Source organism: Gossypium arboreum, chromosome 13 (genome assembly GCF_025698485.1).
Source record: "Gossypium arboreum isolate Shixiya-1 chromosome 13, ASM2569848v2, whole genome shotgun sequence".
NCBI classification, from domain to species: Eukaryota; Viridiplantae; Streptophyta; class Magnoliopsida; order Malvales; family Malvaceae; genus Gossypium; species Gossypium arboreum.
Window position 1 is genome coordinate 7,963,225 of NC_069082.1, and position 26,298 is coordinate 7,989,522.

A 26,298-nucleotide genomic window follows, 5' to 3' on the forward strand; every position below is an offset into this window, starting at 1 on the left:
TTTTTGAATATATTTTTATTTTATTTTATTTTTTGTATTTCCTTATTTTATTATCTTAATCAATTTAAAACCCCCATTTTTATTTTTTAGCATTGCAACGCACTAGTCGTGGGCACGTCTATTACTGCGACAGCGATTTTGGTCACGAGAAAAGGTGAAATTAGACAATCAGTCCTTTTGGATTCGACCCTACTACTCTATATTTCAATTTACTATTATTTTGTCATAGGAATTTATATTTGGTCGTTTCGACACCCATCACCATGCTTAGTGAATACATGTTAATTTTAGAATACAGCACATGTTGACATGAATGAAGACCTATCTAAGACGTCACATCTAGGATTTTTATCATATAAATAGAAAAATAGCGTATTTGAGAGACAAATACACAAAAACACTCAACAAGTTCAACATTTTTAAGCAAAATTTTGAATTTGGGTCTTGTTAGTACAAAGAATAGTATTAAAAAAATTATGTTTGGAAATGAGATTCGATCCAACTTAATCTAGGACTTAATTAGAATTCTCATGATTATTAAACATCAAAAGATTTCAAATTAAAAAAAAATTAATATAATTTTTATTAATTTTAATCCTTGAATTTAAAATTGTAAAAGTACAATAATATAATACTGTGATATTATATTATTTCTTCGACGGAATTCCGCTAATATTAAAACCCTAAAAAGAAATCAACCTTAAATCTTTTAAAAAAATGAGATGGAAATATTCATGATTAAATAAAATGCTCTAATATTTTTATATTTTTAATTGAACTAACGAGTTCACTGTTATCGGCATCCGAAGGAATATTCAAAATAATATTTCTAAAAGTAAAAGCAAAAGAAAAAAAAGAAAAAGAAAAAAAGAAAGATATAATCGGCACAGCTAATGAAAATATTTATTTAGTAGCCATGTATTTTGAAGTTTTTTTTCTTTTTCTAAATTTAAAATTAAATTTTGTTGATGTGCTTCAAGTCTGTCGAAAGTTATACAATTTAAATTACATTTTGTCTCATAAATAACTTAAAACTTATATATTATGAGGTTAAGTCCAATCATGTAAAAAATTTTAGTTTTTCTATTTTACTTTACTTAAATACTTTGTAAATTTATTAATGACCGTAAAATCTTAATTGAGAAAGATCCTAAACTTATTGGGATCCAATCCTCTTATAATTTGTTAAAAATCAAACTTTATTAATGTATGGTACTCATCCTAATATGGTAAAATACTATACAAAGCATTTAAGGTAGGCTTAGATTATTCAAATTCTAATTTGTTGGTGTTGAGATTAAATAAGCCAAAGATGATTACGGTGTCAAGCGATTCATCTTGCTTAAGGTAAGATGGAAAATCGTTGGTTTTGGTGATTAAGTTATAGCGGTGATGAAGTTGGGTGGAGGAGAAAGGATCAAAGAGAAAGAGCCCTTTTTCGATCAAGACTAAGGTTTATATACCTTTAATTTTGATCCCGAGATGTCACGTGTCTTCTTCTCATAGGTAAATTAAAGATGCTGTCAAACACTTTAAATACAACATGATAATTGAAATTAAAAAATGGAAAATTAATTGGTACCATCTTATGAATTTATTTGGTCAGAGGTGTTGACTTTTTTTCGTAGGCAATTGTATGGTTGAATACTTGTATATGGTTGTAGTAAAATTTTAGAGCAGAGCTTAAAATTTTCTCTCATTAAGTCTCAATCAAAGTTCTTTTTCCAAATAGTAATACATTAATCTAGATACTCAGTTCAACACAGTAAAATAAAAAACAAAAGTGATGGTCGTATATATTTATATTTAAAAGGTAAATCTTAAAATTACACATAAAATAAATTTTATATTAATGATTGAGATGAAAAATACAAAATTATAAAATTTCGTGTCTGCCCTTTAATATTGAATACTAAGTTGATGTAATTATAAATATAAATTTTTATTTTAATTTAAATATATGTTGTTGTTTTTATTCTTGTTAAATATAAATTTTGCATACGCAATATAAAAATGGGAAAATAATATTACATGAAAAGCAATAATTTTTTTCATACGTGAAGAGCAATGATAATGATTTTTGAATATTGAAATAAAATTAAAATTTTATGTATATTAAAATTTATTAAATCAAATGAATTGGAATGTGATAATACATTTTAGTCAAGTTGTTTTTAGCTAAATGACATACCGATAATGGATTGGTGGAGTTATGCTTAGTCCATCAGCTTTTAAGTAGGAATTGGAAAATAAAGATTCAATACATTCCAAGATCTTTGAATAAAGTGACTAATTATATGGCAAAAGGTACTGTAAGTGGGCTCGCACTTCTACAATTTTTAAGGAGTCATTTTATTATATAATTAATTTATTGTTGGCCGATTGTAACGCTTTTATATAGATTTAATTTGAAGATTTAATATAATTATTTTATGCTGTCTTTTCAACCAAAAAATTTAACGATTATATCGTAAATTTCAATATTTACTATTTAAATATTCATTATATGTATATATATAGAAGAAGAATTGATATGATAAATAATTAACGTTACTTACATGTTAGTGTTCATTATATGCATTTGTGTACCTATATATGGTCATGCACATGTACACAGTAAGCTACGCTAAACGACATTATTAATTTTATGACCACTTCGTTTTCAGCCAATCTACATTAAACCATCTCGTAAGTTCAGTCCGTATGAATAACCCTAAATAACAATTTAATAATTAGAATTTAATCGGAGATATTAGTGTAAGAATAATTTATTTTCATATTAAAGGTCATTTAAGTTAAAACCCAAATCAATTACTATAAAATTAATGCTTAAAACTGATGTCTAATTATAAATTTCTTTGTTTTTTTTTACTTCATGAAAGTAAAGAAGTTAATTTATTTTATTTTGCTTTAATTTATCATAATTTGAATTTTTATACATTATGAAAACCGAAAAAGTAATTTAATTGTTAAATCATTAATCTAAAATCAACAATTCAACAATTTATATACATAAAATTAACAAAATCAATTGTTCAATCATTTATATCGACAAATTAATAAGAATCAACCGTTTAAGTTCATCCATCAACTATTAACTTCTCGGATTTTGTAAGGTGCAAAGATTGAATTCTAATAAATTAAAGTAGTAGGACTAACTTTTAAATTCTTGTAAAGTTAAAGGATGAAATTCAGAATTAAATTGAAGCACCAGTAAAGAGTTGGTAAAGCCTTGAAATGCATGAATGTTAAATAATAATAATAATAATAATAATAATAATAATAATAATTCAATCAACTCATAAACGACTATTGACTTTCTTCAATAAGAAGTAATTCAAAAATAAATTAGCTCTACAAAATCTTCCCCAAGATTTGCTAGTCAACCTCAGCCTCTCCTTCAGTTCTTTACGTGATTCGTTTTTTTTTTTTTTTTAATTTATATTTGATATATTTTTTGTATAAAAAATTTATATGATCAGTAAATTACTGATATTATCTTGCAAATAAAAATAAAAATTTTAAAGTGACAAAAAGATAAATTCCATTCTCTATAAATTCCATTCTCTGTGAATCAAAACAGACTCTACAAATGAAATACAAAGAACTGTTAAGCAGTGCTCAAGAAAACCAGTCAAAGTAACAGCAAATGCTTCATTAAAAAAATTAATAAAAAGCAATATATTATGGATTTGTAATGCACTAATTTTGTATAATCATAATAACCTATCTATGAATCACAAGATGCCACGTATTAAAAATATATAATAATTATATTTATTTTCAAATTATTTTTAAAAGTATTAATTAATTTATTGATGGGTGTTATAATATAATTCATTGACCGTTTATGAACTTATACAACATCCGTTTGTGTAGTTTTAACATATATGCCAACTCTATATAAACCCCCAAACCCCCTCACCTTCTCAACCTCAAAACCAAAAGCATTGTGCACCATTTTCACTAAGCCTTCAATTTTTATTTTCCTATAACCTATTTCTAGCTGCAACATCAAATTCTCATTGGCTAAAGAGAGAAATTAAGGATAAGACAAGGGGAGAGAAATAGAGAGGGGGGGGGGGAGAGACTACATTATTTCTTTTTTTTGCAATGGAAACTATTGTTTTTATTATACTATACGTGATTCTCTTTCTCTCAACTCTTCTTTCATATCCATTTCTTAGGAAGCAAAAAAGAGGGTTTCCAATAGAAAGGTATAAGCTTCCACCAGGTTCAATGGGTTGGCCATATATTGGAGAAACTCTTCAACTTTACTCTCAAGACCCAAATATCTTCTTTCTTACAAAACAGAAAAGGTTATTGCTGTTTCTTACCTGGCTTTCTTCTTGTTATTGTTGCTGTTCAATTTCCCTTTGTCTAGTATTCTGAACTTGGATGGTGCTGCCATTGTTTGTTTCCTTTGTGATGTTCAGATATGGAGAAATATTCAAAACGCAAATACTCGGTTGTCCTTGTGTCATGTTGGCTAGCCCTGAAGCCGCGAGGTTCGTGCTGGTGACTCATGCTCACTTGTTCAAACCAACTTACCCCAAAAGCAAGGAGATGATGATTGGCCCTTGGGCGCTCTTCTTTCACCAGGGTGAATACCACACTCGGCTAAGGAAGTTGGTTCAATACTCACTAGCACCTGATACCATCAGGAAGCTAATTCCTGGTATTGAACACATAGCTCTCTCTGCCTTGGACTCATGGGCTGCCTCTGGACAAGTTATAAACACCTTTTATGAGATGAAGAAGGTATATAAATATATGCACATGTATGTGTTTAAAAGACAAGATTTGATTAGACCACATCTTTAAACATGTTTCTAATGTGTTTAAAGGGTTTTCTTTCTCTCCTTTGACTTACCTAAATTACTTAATGGAGGACTTGTCTGGTTTTATTGTCCTGTAGTACTCTTCACTTTTCCTACATTGGAATCCCTTTAGAATTTTGTTTTTCTTTTTATTGAAGCTGGCTTTTTGACATGTTTCAATGTCATGTGAATTCCCCTTAGGTGTTGGATCATGATTTTCTAACATGTGGATTTCCTTGACTCTCTACAGTTCTCTTTCGACGTCGGCATTCTTTCCATATTTGGTCACTTAGATGGAGGCTACAAAGAGAAGTTGGAGGAGAACTACAGGATAGTGGATAAAGGTTACAACTCTTTTCCTACAAAAATTCCTGGGAGTGCACATCACAAAGCACTCCAGGTAAGAACATTTCATTTCTCCTTATCATAGAAACATATGTTCATGTATGTATGTATGTATGTATGCATATGATCACATGGAAGCAATCTGATTTATTAATTTTTTTGTTTTTTTCCCCTTATTCAAAAGGCAAGGAAAAGGCTGAATCAGATTCTAAGTGAAATAATTCGTGAGAGAAAGGAGAAAAGGCTGGTAGAAAAAGATCTTTTGGGCCATCTGTTGAACGTCAAAGATGAAAAGGGGGAAACTTTGACTGAAGATCTAATTGCTGATAACATCATTGGAATACTTTTTGCTGCACAGGACACCACAGCCAGTTTTATAACATGGATTCTCAAATTCCTCCATGACGACCCCAAGCTTCTAGAAGCAGTTAAGGTAAATCATTCTAGCATGACACTTAAAGACTACTTAACAAATTTATCATCCGAGAATTGATTTTTTTTCTCACTTCATGGTTCTCAAAATCATTGCAGGCAGAGCAAAAGGCGATATATGAGTCGAACAATGGAGGGAAGGAGCATCTAACATGGGCACAGACAAGGAAAATGACTCTTACATATAGGGTATGAACTGTGTTTCAAAGTCATATATGTTTGTTTCAAGAAAAGAAAAATTTTCAAGAAACCTCTAATCTTTTGAGAAATTTCAGGTTTTACTAGAGGGCTTGAGGATGGCAAGCATCATATCTTTCACATTCAGGGAAGCAGTAGTTGATGTGGAGTATAAGGGTAAATAAATTAAAGGCTTAACTGGAATATTCTTTTATATTAATTTGGTTTAAAGGGGTTTTAATTAATTACTGTTGTTTCAACTTTTAAATGTACAGGTTACCTAATACCCAAGGGTTGGAAAGTGATGCCATTGTTCAGGAATATTCATCATAATCCAGAATTCTTTTCTGATCCTCATGATTTTGATCCATCTAGATTTGAGGTAGTTACTGTTTTGTTTACGAAGATTATAGCAATTTTCTATTGGTTTCACTACACTTACAAATAGACATATGTACACATACAAGCAGTACAATCGGAACTTAATATTTTTGCTTTTCTGGAAATGGATTTAAGCAGGTAGCTCCAAAACCAAATACCTTCATGCCGTTTGGCAACGGCGTTCATGCTTGTCCAGGCAACGAGCTAGCCAAGCTGGAGGCTCTCATTTTGATCCATCATCTAGTAACAAAATTCAGGTATATTGCACTATGAATTCTAGTGTTACAAAATATGGGAGAAGGATTGTTGCAGAAATTCACTTAATTTATTTTTTTTAAAGAATAAAGAAATAAATTCAAATAATAGCTAGATTTGTGAAGATATATTGAATTTGGATATATGCAAAAATGAAGTAGATGAAGATAACATATTTGAATATCCGAAATACAAAAATTAAAGCAATAAATTAATAGATATTCAAACCCACTGTAAATAGTAAATTTAATAATCTATCTGAATTCACAAAAGAACAGACCAGATAATATGGACATCTATTTCGTTTAGTATCCATTGCCATTTCTAACCTAATCAAGAAGTTTATGTTTAGTTGCAAAAGATTTTGTAGTGCTAAAAGAATTAAGAATTAAGACTAGTCCCTTTCTAATTGCGAGTGTGGTGATCTTTTACTTGCAGGTGGGAGGTGGTGGGTTCTGAAAGTGGGATCCAATATGGCCCATTCCCAGTCCCTCAACAAGGACTCCCTGCCAGATTTTGGAAACAATCCAGCTGTCCTTCTTAAAATATGTGCCCTTAAGTTATAAATTTGGGAAAGAAGCCCATCCATCAATGCAGCAACCACAACTTTCCTGCTCCCTAACAAAACCCTGCTATTTTTCATCTGGGGTTTCTACAATCATATCATATTTCACCTGGATTTGTACTATAATTATTAACTTCTTGTTATTTTTGCAGCTAGTAACTGTTAACTTTTCTTTAAAATATGTATGTATATTATCAATTATAATAAAAATATATTAATGGGGAAAATTTTCCCCAATATAAGCACTTCCTTGTTTTTTATTAAATATTTAATCAACTCATAGCCATTTTTATCCAATTAATTCATTTGAAGAAAGTTTCAATTAAGTTGCAGATTTAATTCTTATTTTTAATTTGATTTAATTGGTCCTATTATTACTAATGTTATATCTCAGTACAATTAATTAACACTTTTAGAAATTTTCATTAATGTTTTGATGTATAAATTTCTTTTGAAGGAATCCTGAATTTTTTAAAATGAAAAATTAGTAAATAATGATGATTTTGATAATCATAATTTTACCTTTTCTTCTAGAAAAACATCACATTAACTAATTAAACTTTTTATTGTTATTAGTTATTTAGAATAAGGTATAACATGGAGAATCAAATTGTATCATTTTAAACTTACCTTCAACAATATTTGATAATGTTTTAAAAATCAAGTCGATGGTCAAATTTATCAGACTATTGATTTTCATTGCAATCAATTCGACTATCGGCTCAATAATAATTAAATAAACAATTTAAAATTCATAAAAATATTTTAAAAATTTATAAACAAGTTCAATCATCAAATTTTGTCTTATTTTCAATTTTTTACTAGTTTTAAATGATTCACTCAAAAATCAATTCAATCCCTCTATTCAAACTAATATTGATGAATTCTTAATCTAATCGATCCAATTAACTAAACCATCTTGTTCTACCACTGTTGTTTGCCTCTTTATACAAGTTTTAACTAGTAATACATAGGGAAATTAACAGGACATATGGGAAGTTTTCAATGTACCACCATCAACTGAATATGGGACATGTGTAACATGTGCATACTGATGATTTCACGTGGCAATCTGCAGAAGTGGGCATACTAAAGCCCACGTGTCTATTCATGGTCGTGTGAGAAATCAGAGGTGCCCTTTGCTGAAGGGCACATACTATCCTCATATCGGTGACTAGTGCGGAAGGTAGAGCCCCATATAGAACAAAGTACGTTACAACCAGGCTTGTAATGGTATGCAAATAAGCTTACCTATATATGACTTTCAACTTTGAAGCCCCGGTGACTTTGGCGGTGGCCCCAATGCCTGATTAGGCCCGAATCTGCTTACGAATGAGGGCAGTCTTACTGGAATGACCTAAGAAACAAAAGCAATGCAGTAAGCACCGATACAAAATATTAGTCCCCTCAGTTCCAACTAGCTTTCCCTTCAATCGATGTTAGTTGCTTATGAAAACACGATTCTATGATTTTTTTTTTTTTTTTCAAAATTCAAATCAGTAAATGATACCCTATAGGAACGTCAGTACGATGGAAGGAATGCTCGAATACAATTTGCAAACGACTAGAGAAACCGTGAAAGATCAGAAAATTTTGACGCTTTGGTAAGGAAAAACATATCAAATTTCTCTAAGGTTGTAGAGATCACGAACAGACAAAAGTAAAAATGCAAACTGCAGTGTTCAAAAACAAATTGTAAACCTCGAAATTTGAGGTAAAACCATCTGAAACAATAAGACTTCTTCTGGAAAAATGAAAAAGCAGAGTCAAAAGGCAAAGTAACAGTACCAAAAACAATGTCAAGCTTTTCGTCGTGGTCATTAGAGATCAATTCTCTTGAAGATAAACCTACATTATATAACATAGACCTTTTATTTTCCAGTAAGGTATCTGTGCCGGATACCTATATTAAAGGCACATATGGACATGAGTATGCTGTATAAGATATGATACTCCAAACATATGGTAATTTTGTTATACTCATGTCAAAGATTTACCTATATCTGACACTCATCAAGTCCGGATAACATAGGTTCAATCAATTATCTCCAAGGACAAAGCACATTGCATAACAGTGCAAGTTCAGAACAAACAGCTGAGGGACCACATGAAAGTAGGACGGTATCACACATGTTATACACCTGTGCGGCAAGTATAATTTTAATCAACAACTTAAAGTACTTTCTACCTAGTTGAGATGAACCCAAAAGAATACCAGTAAAAGATCATACATACATACATACATATCTGAAAAAGTAACAGGTTATTATATAATCTTACTTCAACCATCTTCTCATTATATCCAATATAATGTAACCATCTTCATCCCTTAAACAGGGCCATCTTATAAAAAACATGATAAGTAACACAACTATCAGTTGCCAGTCACCAAATCATAACAACACCATGCCATGATCTGTTACAGTGGATCCTATTAAAATCATTAGTCAATCATACTGCTACAGGTGTACATTTATTCACATGGAACCATCAAAATCATGACCATAAGTTTGGATTAAAACATTTCCATCCTCATAATCATTCACAAACACGTGTGCCACCTGCTGCTCGATCACATACTGGCACTATGTTTAGATAGACTGCTTATCACAACAGAAATACTGACTATGGATAAATTTTCGAGACCAACATGATTACAAAATGGGAGGGTAAAACTCAAGATGCTGATTAACTTTGTATTTATCATCACAGCCATGAGCATGGTATCACTTCTGAATCCAGGAAAATAACTGCCTGCATATTTCACCAGAAACTGTAATAATGTGTATGATATCCACAGAAATGTTGTATTGATTGCTAATAACACGGCATTATGAAAGCCCCAACTCCTATTTAGAGTAATCACAGAAATAAATGGCGAGGAAGTTCATTATAAGAATGATACCGACAGTTTGAGAATTCTCAATCGATCTACTCCTATAGCCAGTATAACCATACTTTTCAACTGGCTTCATCCCCTTTGAACAAAAAAAAAAAAACATACAGTTAAGTTTTAGTAATTTAAATATTGCAAGTTTTATCATAATCCATTGCAACTATAGCCACACTTATCAACCAACATCATCCCATTGTTAAGGGATAATCCCATTAGGTTTGATAATTTTAGTATATCACGTCATTGTTGAAAAATTATTATAACAAAAAATTTCTTGCTCAAAAACAGAAAATGACCTTTCAAACTATCCGAATTAAATTGCTAATCTACATTAATGTGAATGAACCTTTGAGCACCAACAGACGAATTTGGAAATATATCTGAGAAACAAAATTATCCATCAATATTACCAGGTTTGCCTTTTCCCTTTACTTACTCAAATGCCCCAAGTAGCCTTCTATCCTGTCCATTTCAGACCTACCCAGCTTTCCTAAACATCATGACAGCATCAACAACTTTCAATGTTGTACCAATCTAATGTCGGCATATACGTTTAGATATTGCATTCATATAACAAAAGTGCATGTCTTTGTATCCACGCAAAGGGAGACTTCAAATCAGGACCCTAATTATGTTAAGAGCATGGAAAAAAAGGAATAATCAGTCTTGTGTTATGAATTCCTATTTATAGAACTATCACAAACCTCAAGATTAATCACCATAGTCTATTATTTTCATCTGTTGGACACCTTTTGCTGTAATCTGGTTTTCCAGACTTGGTACGGTAATGAAATACCTTTCAATTTTTGATACAATCAAAAGCTTTTGGTTGAATGAAAATGATAAACCAGAATATCTAGATCTTATAAGGCTATTTATACAACTGTAGAAATTCAAACATGTTAAAATATATATATATATCATACTTGTGACCTTTTATAATTATTCGAATAACTCAAATGAATATGAAAAGTTGATTTTAGATAGGCCAAATATTCCAATGACAAACGGCAGTGCTTGCTCATGTCTTAGAAAAGCTATAGATCGGAAAACTTGTACCAAAAGACAAACTCTTTGAAGGAAACGTGGGTAATAAGACAAGTTCCTTCACACTAGAACAATCAAATAATTCATCAGTAAAAGTACTGTATAAAGTAAATACAGTCTGGTATGAATCATTACAACGTGTAAATTAAATCAATTAAATGTTGTTGGCAATGAAAAATGCAAGAAATATTGATAAAGCATGTAAAGTGAGAAGCACAAACATTTATAGAAACAGATGAACATGCAAGTGACGCTCTCCTTGATTCGTATTTCAGATAGTATAGAAGGAAGCTATCTGTAGAACCTGCACAGTCGAAATCCATTGAATATTTGATAAAATTCAAAGAAAACAGAGAGAGCAAATACACTCTCTAAATCAACTTGCTTTATTATCTCATGAACAAACTGTTATCAAACAAGCTGCCATTATGAAGTACCAAATCATGATAAAAATAGCATTTCCACTACATTATCATAATTTCTCTTTTTATTTCACGTCTCAGAAATTTAGCCTTTTAGAAAGATTGAATTCAAAGATCACAATTTTTTTTTTTAATCTTTATCAATAAAATGATGAGGCATTATAAAATTGATCTTCATATAGGAAAAATTCCACAAATAGCTGAAAAAATTTCAAAGAAAACAGAAAGAGGAAATGTACTTCCTAAAATCAACTTGATTTATTATCTCGTGAACAAATTGTTATCAAACAATGAACAAAAAAAAATTGTTATCAAACAAATCTGTCATTTTCAAGTACGAAATCATGATATGATGGCAATGTTCATTTTCTAACATAAAGTCTCTTTCTCTATTCCATATCCTAAAAGTCTAGTTCTCTAGATGCCTCGAGACAAGCATTCAATTCAATTATCTGAATTTTCATTTTTAGTCTTTATCAGTGAAATGATGGCACATATAAAGTTCAAACAAAAAACAAAAACTAAATACCCTTCCTATCATCGAACGTGCTTCGTTGTCTCTTCAGCAAATATTTTACCAAACAAATCTGCAATTCTGAATGTACAAATCTCGGGAAAATGAAAACTCCATCCCGCATTGTCAATCAAATTTCTCACATCACCAACCATAATTCCTTTTTATTTTCTTTCTCAAAATCGAGTTCCTTAGACGCGTCATGAAAAACACAGATCGGCATTTTCTTTTTAAGCTTTAACAAATTCGATAAACAACGAATAAATTTCGACTTCGTATCCAAAAATAAATTACAGTGAATCTTTTATATAACAAAAACAAACACAAACACAAATTGCCAATAAAATAGAAGAATCATACCAGAAGTTATTCGTACTAATTATTAAATTAATCCAAGTGGATTAAGAAAAGAAGCTATACTGCAATGTATAAGAATATAAAATCAGTATCCTTACAGCATTGAAACTCGATCATAGATACAAATCCATGAAGCCAGATTCTACGAAAGAAGAGCACGAATCATTCGACGTTATTAACGGCATGCCGTTTACAACTAATTTAGTCAAACGCCAAGTCTGGGATCCTGTGTTTTCCCATTTCCCCATATTACTATTAATTATTTTCCATTTTTTCTGTTTTTTGGACCATAGGGATATTGGGCTTTGTAACCCCAAATATATTTATTTTTTTTGGATAATATCATAAGTAACCAATGAAGTTTGATAATGGGATAAACTTTACCACTTTTTCATTTTGGTCCCTAAATTTTTTTTGTCCATTTTAGTTCCTCTACTTGGCAAATTTTTCAAATTTGGCCCCAATACTTAGATTCTGTAAAGAACTTAAGATATGATGTCACGGCGCTTTGAGATTTTATTTATATTTTTAATTTTTAGGTGATACATTGACACAATCGGAGAGTACTATGTCTTACAAAGACCAATTTAAAAAAAGTTATCAAATTTTAAGATTAATTAAGAAAAAAAGTTTAGGGATTAAATTAAATTTTTTATCAAATTTATGAACGCTTTTATATGTTTAATAAATTTATCAATGTAGCACTTTTAACTTTGAAAATATTAAATGCAAACCTAAAATATGTCATTGACAAAAGTGCTCACTTATTTTTAGCAAGATTTGTTTAGAAAAATAATAATTAAATTTATTTTTAAAAATAATAATTCTTATAATATTAAAAATATCTAAAATTATACTCAATTAATATATCATTCAAAAATATTTTCTAAAAATATTTCATTTCATAAATTAAAATTTTAAAAATTATAACTTATTTCATTTGTTAAAAAATATAACATTTAAAGTTATCTTATTTACTTTTTGAATAAAATATTATCATTAGTAACCATGAATAACAAAAATATAAATGCATAGTACGTATATAGTACAAGCCACAAATAAAATACTACAAATTAATGCACAAATGTCTGTAGAATAATCCTAAAAGCGGAGGAAGGCAAACCAACAGTAACCACGACACTAGAAGAATTCAGAAACAAATCAGGGATGCATCACATTTATCAAACCACTAAAAACTACATTCTAGCCCCGTCATCATCAAATCAACTTAACGATGAACTTTGGTCAATCAAGAAACCCTTACCAAGAGCCTCCAATAGATCCATTGCACCATTACGGTGCACAAAAAGTCAAGACTCAACTTGTTCTATTATGATAAAATCCTTTGAGAATGGCTCATAACATATTTGATGGTATCTTTACCTAACAATTTTCATATATACGCCAAAACATGATTAAAAATTTTGAACTAAAATCATTCTTCCTTTTAGAGAAAATAGAGCTACAAAACAAAAACTACAAATTTGTGTACAAAAATAATGATTAAGAGATCTAAATTAAAAATAAAATAAAATTTAGAGAATCCGATTGGAAAAACCAAGATTAATAATCAACTCAATGGCCAACGTTGACAAAGCAAAGATTTGGATTGAAAAATTTGAGCACCTACGAGTTTTTTGTGGAAAAAAGGAAAGGAAGGATCATATTTTGGTCACTAGTTTGTTTTTTGTTTTTAATGTATTATATTTTTAAATTTTATCTTATAAATTTTATAAGATATTAGAAATAGATAAATTTAACAAGTTATAATCAAAGTTTTTTTTCTAAAAGTTAATATTGGTTAAATATTCTAATTCTTTAAAGATTTTAAAAAGTATGTTTTTAAAAATAATATACTATTTTAAAATTAGTCATTAATTTTTAAATTATCATGTTGGGAATTAACCCTTGTTATGCAATGAATAGCAATGAATAAGTAAATAAAGTAAAATTGAAATGATCGAACATGAAAATTTTACGTGAAAAAATCCACATATGAGAATAAAAAATACAAATAAAATGAGATTTCACTGTAATAAAAGAGAGTAAATATAAAGAATTAAAGGAAAATTCAAAGCCCTAAAAACAAACCCTTCAAAATAAAAAATAGATTTCTCTCAACCTGGTATAAATTTAAAATAACTAAGACCTATTTATAAGTTGAAATTCGTAGCATAAATGACTATAACAACTCTAGGATAATCAAAGATTAAGTGGGAAACTAAAAACAAAATTTAATTGAGAGAAAAAATCTGAAAAACTTAATTTGCATGTCGCCATGTCGAGACATGGCATTGTGTCATCGGGACGAAGGAGGATCACGTCGTTGGGACAGGGGTTTTCCTCTCGTAGTGATGCCAGCTGCTCGTTGGGACGAAGAACTCTTCCTCATTGTGACAACACACTGTTTAGTCCAAAATGCTAGGCATAACAACACATATCATTTTAAAAGTTTTATTCTTATACAATTTCAACAAATGGAAATGATAAAAATAATCTAATTATAATTCATTTTTTTATTTATAATAGTTAGAAAAAAGCCATACTTTAAAAATTTTTTATACAATTTTGAAAGTAAGGGATAAGGGTAGCACGGTTTGAATTCGTGCCAAATATGTGTCTAATAAAAACTTTAAGCACTACTTAGTACTTAAAATTTTTAAGTTGAACATAGAAGTTGAGGGAGATGCATTAACCATTATTAAGAAATGTCAATCCCAATATCAAGATAAATCGCATATAGGGGCTTACATTGAGGATATTTATCAACGAAAAGGATGTTTTCAGGCATGTTCCTAGATCGACTAATGGACTAGCCCATACTTTTGCAATAGAATCTTTGAAAAGGAGTGGGGAGTTTTACCCGTGGGGAGTGTTCTGTCCTTTACGATAAGTCGTTTTGCTGCGGTGAAGATGAGGGAACCAGATTAAGGAAGAGTGTACTGTTTTGGAAGTGTTTTGGGAGGAAAGTTATATTTTATGTAGTTTTGTGGAAGACAGAGGCTTTTTCTGAGAATGAAACCGACTGGAAATGGAGAATGATTGATTGCTGTTAGGCCGAGCATCTAGAAGATTTCTGATTGGGCAACGAAACGGTGGTGCACACCTTTTAGTATTTCTTCATTTTTTTTTTCTCATTATTTTTCCTTTCTGTTATTAGTTTTGGGTAGGTTTTGGGGCTATATTTGGGTCGTTGGTTGTTTTATGTTTGGCTACTATTGAACTTGGTGTTTATAACGTTTTTTATTTTTTTATATATAATAAAGCCCAATTTGATTTACCTCAAAAAATTAAAATAACAAATTTAATTTTTTAATATTTAAAAATTATATATTTAAAAATGTAAATTTATGTTTTAGTACTTATAATATAATATTTATTCTTTAAATAAAATTTAATATTTCAAAAGTAAATTTGTTTGTTTGTACCCTTTACAATGAAAATCTATACATTAAACTTTTAACAAATCTAGGCTATCAATGTTACCATAATGATAAACATTTTGAATAATGTTGGAGATTACTTTTGAAAAAATTATTTTATCAGCACTCTTTATTATATTATTTATTGTACCTATTAATTAAAATAAATATATTATCTTTTTTCACATCATTTATAATATTTTCTTATTAACTGTATATATAATATGTTTATTCTTAATCGATAGAGATCATAGATAATGTGGTAAAAAGGTTTATAAAATAAATTTTCTGACTTTTGAGTTTAAATTTTTTTGAAGTATCGAACATCGACCAATTGCTCTCAATAGGTTTAATATTTTGTTTCTAATATGTTTCATTTTGAAGTGTAAATTGGGCTTGCAATGCCTAAACTGATGATAAAAAAAATTTTCATTTTAGTCTTTTGTTTATTTTTTGTCTTTTTAACTTTTAAATTTATATTTTTATTAAATTACTCAAAAATTCATTTTTTAAAATTTTTTGGCATGGCATATACATGGATTGTCATGTGGATGACACGTTAGTATTTAATTATTTTTTAATTTTAGATTTTCAAAAAATATATAAAAATTATTCTTAAAATTAAAAATCATTAAAACTATTAAAAGTATAAAATTTATTAAAAAATAATATTTTTAATTTTAAAAATTAATTAAATGATGACATATAATTAGCATTGCAATCCACATGTATGCCATGTCAACAAAGTTAACAAAAATTAATTTTTCATTCATTTTGAAGTGATTTGACAAAAAATGCAAGTTCAATGATTAAAAGAAGCCAAAAAAAAAAAATTAAAAAGAGGGCTAAAATGACTTTTTTGTAAAATTTGACGGTCAAAAAAGTCATTATACCTTAAAAGACATTAAATTAGCAAAATGACTCGGTTAATATACCAATGCTTTATAACTTAAATTTTCCATTCATTTCGAATGATTTGACCAAAAAAATGCAAATTCAATGATTAAAAGAAGCCAAAAAAGAAGGATAAAATAATTTTTTTGTAAAGTTAAAGGGTTAAAAAAATTATTATGCCTTAAAACACATTAAATTAGCGAAATGACTCAATTGATATCAGAGGTGGATACAAGGGGGGTTGGCAGTGGCCCTGCCCCTCTAAAAAGGAAAATTTATATTTAGGCCTTTGAATTTTTTTAAAAATTTTAAATTAGTAAAGGTAAAATTATACTTTGGCCCCCCTAAAATTATAAAAATTTGATTTAATCCTTTAAAAATTATAAAGACATAGACTATAAAAAATTAAAATTTCATTCGGCCCCCCCTAAAAATTTGTTCTGGCTTCGCCCCTGATTGATATACCAATGCTTTATAGCTCAATTAGAATCCTTTGAAATTTAGGGGCCACTTTTAAATCATAGTAATAGTTTAAAGGCGTTTGATGAATTAACCCTTCTTTATCGGTTGGTAATTCGGTAGGGGAATATTGAAGTTTTGCTTGGATGCAAAGAAAATTTGATCAAAAAAATCTAAAAATTTTCTTGAAAGAAAACATTGCGTGTTTGGTAATTGGTATAGAAAATGACAAAATTAAACTAGTAATTTCTATTATTCATTGTTCCACAAAGCTGAAATTTGGGAAATAATAAAATGAAAATTATACTATTTTTACCATTAAACCATTTCTAAATTTAAATAATAAATGATAAATGATCATATAAATACATCTATCTCTTATCTCTTAATATCACCTTAATAGAAATTTTTGGGGCATTAAGTGAAAATAATTATTTTTTTCTATTTTTTCCACTAACTTTTCTTGTACACTAAACAAAATTTAACACCTATTGCTTCTTACTTTTCCATCCTTCTATATTTCTACCAACCAAAACTCCCTAAAGGCTTTGTTAAAGAAAATTGAAACAAGTAATATTATTTTATTTTCTCATTAATTATTAGGCTTTTTTAATTTCTCAATGTATTTATCGAGTGAGCCTAATTACTAATATTTTGTATTCGTAAATTTGTTAAAAGAATAAATGCTAACCACGAGTTTTAAAAGCGCTCCATACCCAAAATAAGTTTTAATTATTAGGTTTTAAAAATTAGAGTAAATAATAAAAAGTTTGCATTATTTTATCACTAGGAACTTCATATAATAAATAAATTTAAGTCAAGTGTATCTATTGTGTTCGATCCTATCAATTAATTTTAGAACAATAAAATATAATTTTATTTTATTTTATTTTCTTTGACGTTTGTATAAAATAATCTAAAATTTACTTTATCTTCAAATTTTCAAGTTACTCCTTACACATTTCGACTTCTACACAATGGTGCTCAAACATCAATATCTATTATTAGTTTTTGGGTGGGTTTGGATTGGCGGTATGTTTATCTACGGTTAGTGTAAAAACAGCAGTGGCAGTGAGATTAGATACTATAACGATACTGTAACGTGAGACAAAAAGTAAGCTAAATGTACCGTAAACGTAACTTTTGGATTCAGTCGTTTTATTTGTCGAATTTTGAAGTTCCTAACCTAAAAAGTAACTATTAATTTTGTTAAGTTAAACTCCACTATTTTCAAAATCTTATTCAACGAATATATCATTACATGTGAAATGCCATATAAACTTGTTATTTCACATAATATTTATGAAAAAAGCTATATTAATTTAGTTAATAAATTTAATGACTATTGTTTAAGTCATGTTTAAGCTCGAATATTATAAAACTAAAAATGATCAAATTAGAAATCAGAGATTAAATCCAGAACCGACATATGGCATAAGATAACATAATATATTTATTTGCTTTTGTATTTGGATCTGAATTAAAATTTCAAAAATTGAAAAATATAAATATTGAGATTAATCAAATTAAAGTATAAGGAATAAATTAACAATTTATACGTAATCCAAGAATTAGTATTCAGGTGAATTGCCCATATATGTTGATTTTTAACCAAAATTACCAGATTAGGTCAATTTTTTTAAAATTTATCGAATTAAGTTAATTTTCGAGAGAATGTGAAAACGCGTCAAATTGGACGCATTTTCCCTAACAACTACCCTGTAATAGGCCAACAGTTACCCTCTAACAGTTGAACTCCAGTGGCTCCCTCCCCCCACATTAACTTTTTTCCCTATTTAAGTCCTAAATTTCCCACTTTTTAAATTCATTCTCAACGCTCTCTCAATTCTTTTAATATTTTTTATTTACATGTCACTAAAAATGCTCCTTGTATGTAGTGTTTTCACTCTCCCAAATTTAACCCCCTACAAATTTGTCACTCACCCTTTAGATATCCTAGGAATCCTGAGATAATATTTTCTAAATATTTCGAGTTGACCTCTAACTATCATAAGCTGCAGATGACAAAACTCAATTAGATTCAAAAAAAATTTAAATTTAGAGTTAATCGAATTGAGTGATTCGAGTTCTGATTTCGTATCGAGTTAAATTTTACAATTTAAATAATTCGAATAATAGATTGGTGTAAATACATTTTTGATACTTGCCAATTTTGGAATTACCAAATTGGTCTCAAAATAATGTTATTTTTAAAATTCAAAATATTTATAAAATTTTACAATTTATATTTTCCACCAAATATAAATATTATAAAAGATCCTAAAGAATATATAAAAATGTTAAAAATTAAAAAAATCCTTAAAATAATAATTTTGGGACCTAGAACAAAAATTCCAAAACTCTAACCATAAAAAACTCCAAAAACCATTAAAAAAAATTTCTAGAGAGATTGTGTGAAAACTCGGATACGTTTTTCTTTTTTCTCTCCAAAATCGATATAATCTGATAAATTTCGAAAAAATTGACCTAACTCGATAATTTTTATAAAAAAACAGTATTTTTAGATAATTGACCCTAATATTCAAATTTGAACTTAGAAAAAAATTAACTCTATACTTGGCACTAAGAATAATTATTACATTACAAAATTTCAATTTATAAAAGAGTATATTGAATATAAAAGAAAATCCAAATAATAAATGAAAAATATTTTCGAGTCAAATCAAAATAATGAAAAATGGCTGGCGGCTGCCGAGTTCTGCACCATCAAAGATATGAAAGAAATAACAAATGTAAAATTCTACTTTCAGTCCCTATACTCTTTGCAAAAAATTGAAGTTTAATTAATTACGTGAACTTTTGCCAAATTACATTTAAAATATATAAAATTTGCTTACATGATTAGTCTTACACGCAAGAAATATCAAACAAGCAAATAAATTTACTTTCAATAAACAAAAGTGAGTTTTGAATATCTTTATTTTTAAAATTATTTCAATCCGAATTCGTAGTTCCTCTTAATATTTTAAATCAATTTATTATCCGTTAATTATACTTATTATCTAAATTGAATTCAAATTAAATTGGTTAAATTTTGCATAAATTATGAATTTAGTACTTATATTTTAATTTGTTCATTTTCGGTTCATGTATTATTAATTTCATTAAGTTAAGTTCGGTTATTTTTAAAATTTGATATGTCAAATATATTACCACATGTGTACTACTATATCTATTTGTTATTTTCACATATTACTCACACAAAATTGGTTAATAGATTTAACGATTAATGTTTGTATTAAAACTAAAATTTTGAATTCAAAAATGTAGCCACTAAGAATAATCTAATTGATAAACGTGGACTAAATCTATAACTCAGACGCATAATATAAGACTAATGTCATAGTTTAATCAAACAAATTTAACTATTACAATTGGCTCAAGACTAAAATTTCAAATTTTGAAAAGTATAGTTATAAAAATTAACCAAATTAAAATAAAGGTACTAATTCCACAATTTACACAAAGTACAAGGTCAAATACCATAATTTGACAAATTAAATACTATCATATTCAGATATCTAAATTCGCAAAAAAAAAAGAAAAGATTTCAACCTTTTTTTTTATATCTAAATCCTCAAAAATCTAAAATTAAATCAAAATTACAAGTAAAAAGTTTTTGAATGACGAAAGTCCTTTGATGGTTGGATTTTGATTTTCAAATCAAAAGAGTTGGGATTATATTTTTCAAATTAAAAAAGTGAGAGACTACATTTCAAATGACTAAAGAGTACAGGGACTGATAGAGAATCAAACCCCGAAAATGAAAAAAGAGAATCCTCAAAATGAATAAAATTTCCAGCTAACGAGTAGCGTCTCACAAGAAAAACATTCTATTGTTTGTTAAATAAACTACTCGAGATCTTAGCCGGTTTAAAACCCTCCAACTCTTTTTCATCATCATCATCATCATCTTCTTCTTACTTTGTTAACTAAAAAAAAACTCAACTTAGGGCTAAAAAAACCAGATCTCTCTCAATCGTGATCAATGGAAGCTCAATGCAATGGATTGTTGCAATAAGAAATCGTTGGACGGATTTTGGAGCCTTTTGATTGATTGATTTTAGTTTTTTGCTTTTCTTCGAAAACTGGTGTCCGATGGAGTCATCTATTTGGAGCCGTAATGCCAAGCCGGATGTGTGCCACTTCCTTGTGGCGGTTCACTTCGCGCTCGGTTTCGTTGTCGCCAGGTTCTTCCTTGACAAATTCATTTTTCGTGTAAGATTTATGTTGCCTCCTATTGATTCCTAATTTATTTATTTATTGTTTTATAATATGTTGTTTTGTTTGTATTAGCTTTAAGAAATTATCGACTTCGGCTGAAATTTGTTGTATTCTAAAGAGCGATTCCAGTTTTGGTGGATTAAAGGGTTTTTTTATTGAGATTTCAGGAAGATAAGTTAACTTTGGTTATTTAGCTTAATTAATAGTGGGTTGACTTGAGTCTTCGCCTAGATGTGTTAAAGAAGTTGGAAGTATGTCGCATCTGAAAGAAAAATAAAATGAAAGAACGAAAAAATTGAATGTTTTCAGGATAATGTGGTCACATCCTAGGTGAACTTGTCTTGTTTGATTCAGAGAATTTGTGCTGAACTCTTGAAAATTTGTAGAAGATGGTGGAACAAGCATGTGCTTGTTAATTGAATCCAGTTATGGTTGTTTTTTGATGCGTTAGGTCGCGAATAGGACAGGATTGAATGGGTGAGGAGTAACAATCCATTTATTTTATTAAATATATTTTGAATATTCATGGTTGAAATGTTCACAGCTTGTATTGGACCATCCTATTTGTGTTGAATTACACAAACATATGGAGTGAAAGGTAGGAAGGAGTGTAAAATACTACATGGATAGGAATATGCAGGATGAGATGAGAACATTTTAGTCATAAAGGAAAAGATTCCACTATAGGGTTATTGCAGGGAAATTTTATCATCTTCTGGAAGTAGTTGTGCAATGTACATACCTTCATTTTTTTCACTTGTCCTGAGAAATGAAATTGCGTGAGGGTGGGGTTGAGTGCTGCTACCATATGTTTATTTTCTAAATCCTATTGCCATATTTGTGCCTTCGGTGGTAACAAACAATTGATCAATTTCTCCTTTTAATTGTTTCACTTCATAAGTTGGTACATAATGGACTTCATCTTTCGTTAATACATTTTAATTTTTCTTCATGTTCCTTTTAGAGGCTGGCCATCTGGTTGTTGAGTAATGGATATGCTCCTTTGAAGATTAATGAGGCTACACAAGCAAAAATTGCAAAATGCTCAGAATCTATGTGGAAGCTAGCATATTATGCTACTGTTGAAACATATATTCTGAAAATAACCTACTATGAGCCATGGTTCACAGATACAAAACAGTACTTCAGAGGCTGGCCAGATCAAGAGTTGAAGTGAGTAACCTATATTCATGGACTTATATATGTACCTCTTTATGAGGTGAATAGTCTTTTCTATTAATTGACGGAAAGTTATTGTTTCTCTTGGATGTCAAGGATCTGTGTTTCTGATCTCTGAATTCACATTGCATGAAGGTATCTTTTACTGTTTGTAATCATTCCTTAAGAGACGGGACAAATCTATTTTTGTTCTTGTCTTTAGTGTTTGAAAGGACGTATTTGTATTCATCATGTGTACATCTCTGTAAGCTATGGAGAATGCCAAGTCATTCTTGTATTAATGTATTTTAAAACAAATCTGCATCCAATATATGATGGTTACGGTTGACTTCTTGTCATTCCTGTCTAGTCTTTAGCTCCCTTGTCCTCGTATATGATACTAATCTTAACCTTTTCACTATTAGCCGGTAAGCCTATCATACTCTTGTTCTTGTAATCTTAAAGCAATTTTGTTCACATGTTTTCGTTGTGCTTTTAGTTGATCCTTTAGTTCGCACTGGTGTCGGGTTGGGTCTATATGTTCCCATTCCCTCTTTCAAGTGAATGTATCAGTCTTGATTCTGTAGTATCATGCTGGTCTCCATCTTGAGAAAAAACAATTTCTCTGGGCATTTTATTCTACTTTCAAGGACTTTATCTGCTTTATGAGTATTCTATTGAAACATGTGGCTTTCCCTTTATACATGCTCCAACGCCTATATTCTGTTCTCTTTAAATATTCCTTTTTCTTTAATTGCTGGGTCTTGCATTGTGGAAGGATAAGGTTTGTTATACCTGCTCGCGACCTACTTGAAAGCTAACTTCTTTCTTTTTTTCTTTTTGTTCAGGCTATCCCTAAGCCTTTTCTACATGTGCCAATGTGGGTTCTACATTTATAGCATTGCTGCACTCCTTACTTGGGAGACTCGAAGGAAGGATTTTGCTGTGATGATGTCCCATCATGTAATTACTGTAATCCTGATAGGATACTCATACATTACAAGGTAACTTGCCTGTTTTTGTGGAAGTGCTCCAAATTCCCAGTCATTGCCACATAGCAGACAGGCAAATATTCATTTGGAAGTCATTGTTGCCTACCTCTTGGGCATTTTCTGGAATCTCATCATTGGACCATTTATCTCCAGATTGCATACTACATATGGTCTAATATGTGTAATTGTGTATTCATGTAGTGTAGATAGAGTCTGGTGTATCACATAGTCAAATTAGTATATCCCTATATGATTCGTCTTTCTTTGAGTTTACTGTCAGCAATCCTCTGTAAGCTGGTAGATTGCTAAATCCCACTGTTATTCTGTTATGGTTTTAAATATTGTGGTGTATTGCCATCCTTTGGATCATTAGTAGCCTCTGCAAAAGGCACCCTAGAAGGTTTGCTGTTTTATGACATAAGAAGAAAGTTTATGCACTCTTTTAAAAAAATCATGCAATATGTTGAGTTTTTCATGAACTCATGGTGAAAATGCAGCCATTTTCTGCTCTGCTATTCTTAGGTTCGTCATTGGTTTGATGCCAGTCATATCCTCGGCATTTTATTTAGTGTTGCAAGTTATGGATTATATGAATTCAGAATTGAAGAGTATTTAACAGAATTTTTGCGAGGGAAGAACATAGCCATTGACAGTTATAAAGTTTTGTCTGTATGAGTTAGTTTGATAAATTAAATTATCTTGTGGATATCCAAGTTGGAAGATGATTATAGTTTGCCTTGTTTACAGCTTTTTCCGCATTGGTTCAATTATCCTTGCCCTACATGATGCAAGTGATGTGTTTTTGGAAGCAGCTAAAGTTTTCAAGTATTCCGAGAGAGAGCTTGGAGCAAGTGTGTGCTTTGGATTATTTGCCATCTCCTGGCTCTTGCTGCGTCTGATATTCTTTCCATTTTGGGTCATTAAAACCTCAAGGTTTGCCTTTATGGTTTATGATTTGGTTTTAGTACATTACTGCATACTGGCTGATCATGCATCTACTGTCATTGTTTATCTCTCACAGCTATGATGTTCGGGAGTTTTTAAATCTTTCGGAGTCATATCCCACGTCCCTATACTATGTTTTCAATACTATGTTGCTGATGCTACTTGTGTTCCATGTGTACTGGTGGTTTCTCATTTGCTCAATGATCACGAGACAATTGAAAAATAGAGGAAAAGTTGGAGAAGACATTAGATCTGGTAAGCCCCCCCCACCCCCCAACCTTTTTCAAAATGAAAGGGAAGGGGAAAAAATCAAATTGCCTTTGTTTTTATGATAGTTGGGTGTTTGGTCTGAACCTTTTATCTTTTATTCCTTGGAAATCGTAAAAGCTTCTCTTTGCTGTTGTTATTTGTTACTGGGGACTGTTAAAACTTTGGCATAATGAATTTTTTAGCCCTCGAAGAAAATGTCATTTTAGCCATTCATTTAATTTTTCACCTCTTTTAGCCATTAAACATGCATTTCTTGTCAAATTACCCCAAAATGGATGGCAAAGTTAACAAATGTTAACTTCGCTGTTGTGGCATACACGTGGATTGCCATGTGGATGACATGTCAGCATTTAATTATTTTTTAAAATTTTAAAAAGATTAAAATTATTTTAGATATTGTTATACTTTTTAAATGATTTTAATGATTTTTAATTTTTAAAAATATTTTTTATGATCTTTTTGAATTTTAAAAATTAATTGAATGCTTATATGTCATCCAAGTGTATGCGATATCAGCAAAGTTAAAAAAGTTTAACTTTTTCATCCATGTTGGGGTGATTTGACAAAAAATGCAAGTTTAAGGGCTAAAAATGGTGAAAATTTAGATGAAGGTAAAAAATATCTTTTTTTGTAAAGTTTGAGGGCCAAATTAATTATTATGCCTAAAACTTCTTTATCTCCAGGATAACTTATGTCATAGAAGGGAAGAGAAGGGTGGAAGCATGAAAATATCAAAATTAAAAAATTCTTTATAGCAAGACAATGTTAGAGCAGTTTAGAGAAATATTAATTATTTGTTAAAAATTAAAATAAAAAGATTTGAAAGTATATGAACTATACTAAATGCATCTGGTAACATTTCAACGTAAAAGTAAAGGAAAATGATAAAGTACAATACTTTGACTTAAATTAATAAGAAGGAAACATACCACTTGATTTTGTATCCTTCGTTGTCAGCTTGACCATACTCTACGAAGTCCCAACTGTTTTTCTCTTAAATGCTGAGATTTGTAAAATAAGTAAATAACATTAGAACTCTTTGAATTATAAAACTAAAACTTCTCTAATTCTGTTTGCTTAATTTGCAAATTCTTAAGACATGCTCCAAATTAGCAAATTTCCACTCTCTCTTATTACCTGACAAATGCTGTTATTTATTTTGAAGTGTTTGCTTTCTTTGTTGAATTGCAGATTCTGAGGATGATGATTAGACAGAAGATTTCAATTTTTTTTTTTTTTTGGTTCGGTTTTTGCCTGCGATGTTAAGCCCTGAGGAGATCATCTGTTTTAGGTTCGTCTCCGCACTTTGATTGGTCGTTACTTTGGATGAAAAATTCCCTATTGGTTTTGATTTTTTAATTGATTCTTCTCGGGGTCAGAGGGTACAGCTGAAGAAGTACGGTAGACGATGAATCCATGTCTTGATTTCGTTTTTAATAGGCAAATTACTGTATAATTTTCGCTGGATAAACTCATGTTTTAGGATTATTAATCATCATAAGGAGAAATGAATACAAGGGCTAAAGTGAAGCAACACCGTATTTTTGTTGAATTTGTTACTCTCTCTGCTAGCATTAACATTGGAAGCAATACCATATTTAAGTCCGTTTTGAATTAGTAACACATCAACGTGTGACAATCATATGTGAACTCAAGCTTAATTCAGCTACCTGTAAAGCTGATATCTACTATATATTGTTCT

The 26,298-nt window shown here is 29.7% G+C and overlaps 2 protein-coding genes and 1 long non-coding RNA gene across 3 annotated transcripts; 2 read left to right on the top strand and 1 right to left on the bottom strand.

Moving 5' to 3' along the window:
• The first annotated feature begins 3,858 nt into the window (after positions 1 to 3,858).
• Positions 3,859 to 7,217, top strand: LOC108463088 (abscisic acid 8'-hydroxylase 4). Its single transcript, XM_017763029.2, has 9 exons — positions 3,859 to 4,319; positions 4,437 to 4,761; positions 5,071 to 5,220; positions 5,350 to 5,598; positions 5,697 to 5,786; positions 5,873 to 5,951; positions 6,050 to 6,156; positions 6,294 to 6,412; positions 6,849 to 7,217. Exons 1-9 carry the CDS (start codon positions 4,114 to 4,116, stop codon positions 6,952 to 6,954), a joined length of 1,431 nt encoding a protein of 476 aa, XP_017618518.1. The 5' UTR covers positions 3,859 to 4,113; the 3' UTR covers positions 6,955 to 7,217.
• A 2,021-nt stretch (positions 7,218 to 9,238) lies between these two features.
• LOC108463758 (uncharacterized) lies at positions 9,239 to 12,543 on the bottom strand. Its single transcript, XR_008277593.1, has 3 exons — positions 12,310 to 12,543; positions 11,140 to 11,222; positions 9,239 to 9,729 (listed from the first exon to the last, which is right to left on the bottom strand). It is a non-coding gene; the product is annotated as an uncharacterized LOC108463758 (long non-coding RNA).
• An 8,137-nt stretch (positions 12,544 to 20,680) lies between these two features.
• On the top strand, positions 20,681 to 26,219 carry LOC108464598 (ceramide synthase LOH2). Its single transcript, XM_017764963.2, has 6 exons — positions 20,681 to 21,225; positions 22,196 to 22,404; positions 23,238 to 23,393; positions 24,129 to 24,314; positions 24,403 to 24,581; positions 25,788 to 26,219. Exons 1-6 carry the CDS (start codon positions 21,106 to 21,108, stop codon positions 25,805 to 25,807), a joined length of 870 nt encoding a protein of 289 aa, XP_017620452.1. The 5' UTR covers positions 20,681 to 21,105; the 3' UTR covers positions 25,808 to 26,219.
• Positions 26,220 to 26,298: the final 79 nt, after the last annotated feature.

Coding starts and splice junctions, on each gene's coding strand:
- LOC108463088 (XM_017763029.2), top strand. CDS start 4,114: ATGGAAACTATTGTTTTTATTATACTATACGTGATTCTCTTTCTCTCA. Junction 5,221..5,349: donor CACATCACAAAGCACTCCAG/GTAAGAACATTT, acceptor CTTATTCAAAAG/GCAAGGAAAAGGCTGAATCA. Junction 6,157..6,293: donor TTGATCCATCTAGATTTGAG/GTAGTTACTGTT, acceptor GGATTTAAGCAG/GTAGCTCCAAAACCAAATAC.
- LOC108464598 (XM_017764963.2), top strand. CDS start 21,106: ATGGAGTCATCTATTTGGAGCCGTAATGCCAAGCCGGATGTGTGCCAC. Junction 21,226..22,195: donor TTGACAAATTCATTTTTCGT/GTAAGATTTATG, acceptor TGTTCCTTTTAG/AGGCTGGCCATCTGGTTGTT. Junction 24,582..25,787: donor TGGAGAAGACATTAGATCTG/GTAAGCCCCCCC, acceptor GTTGAATTGCAG/ATTCTGAGGATGATGATTAG.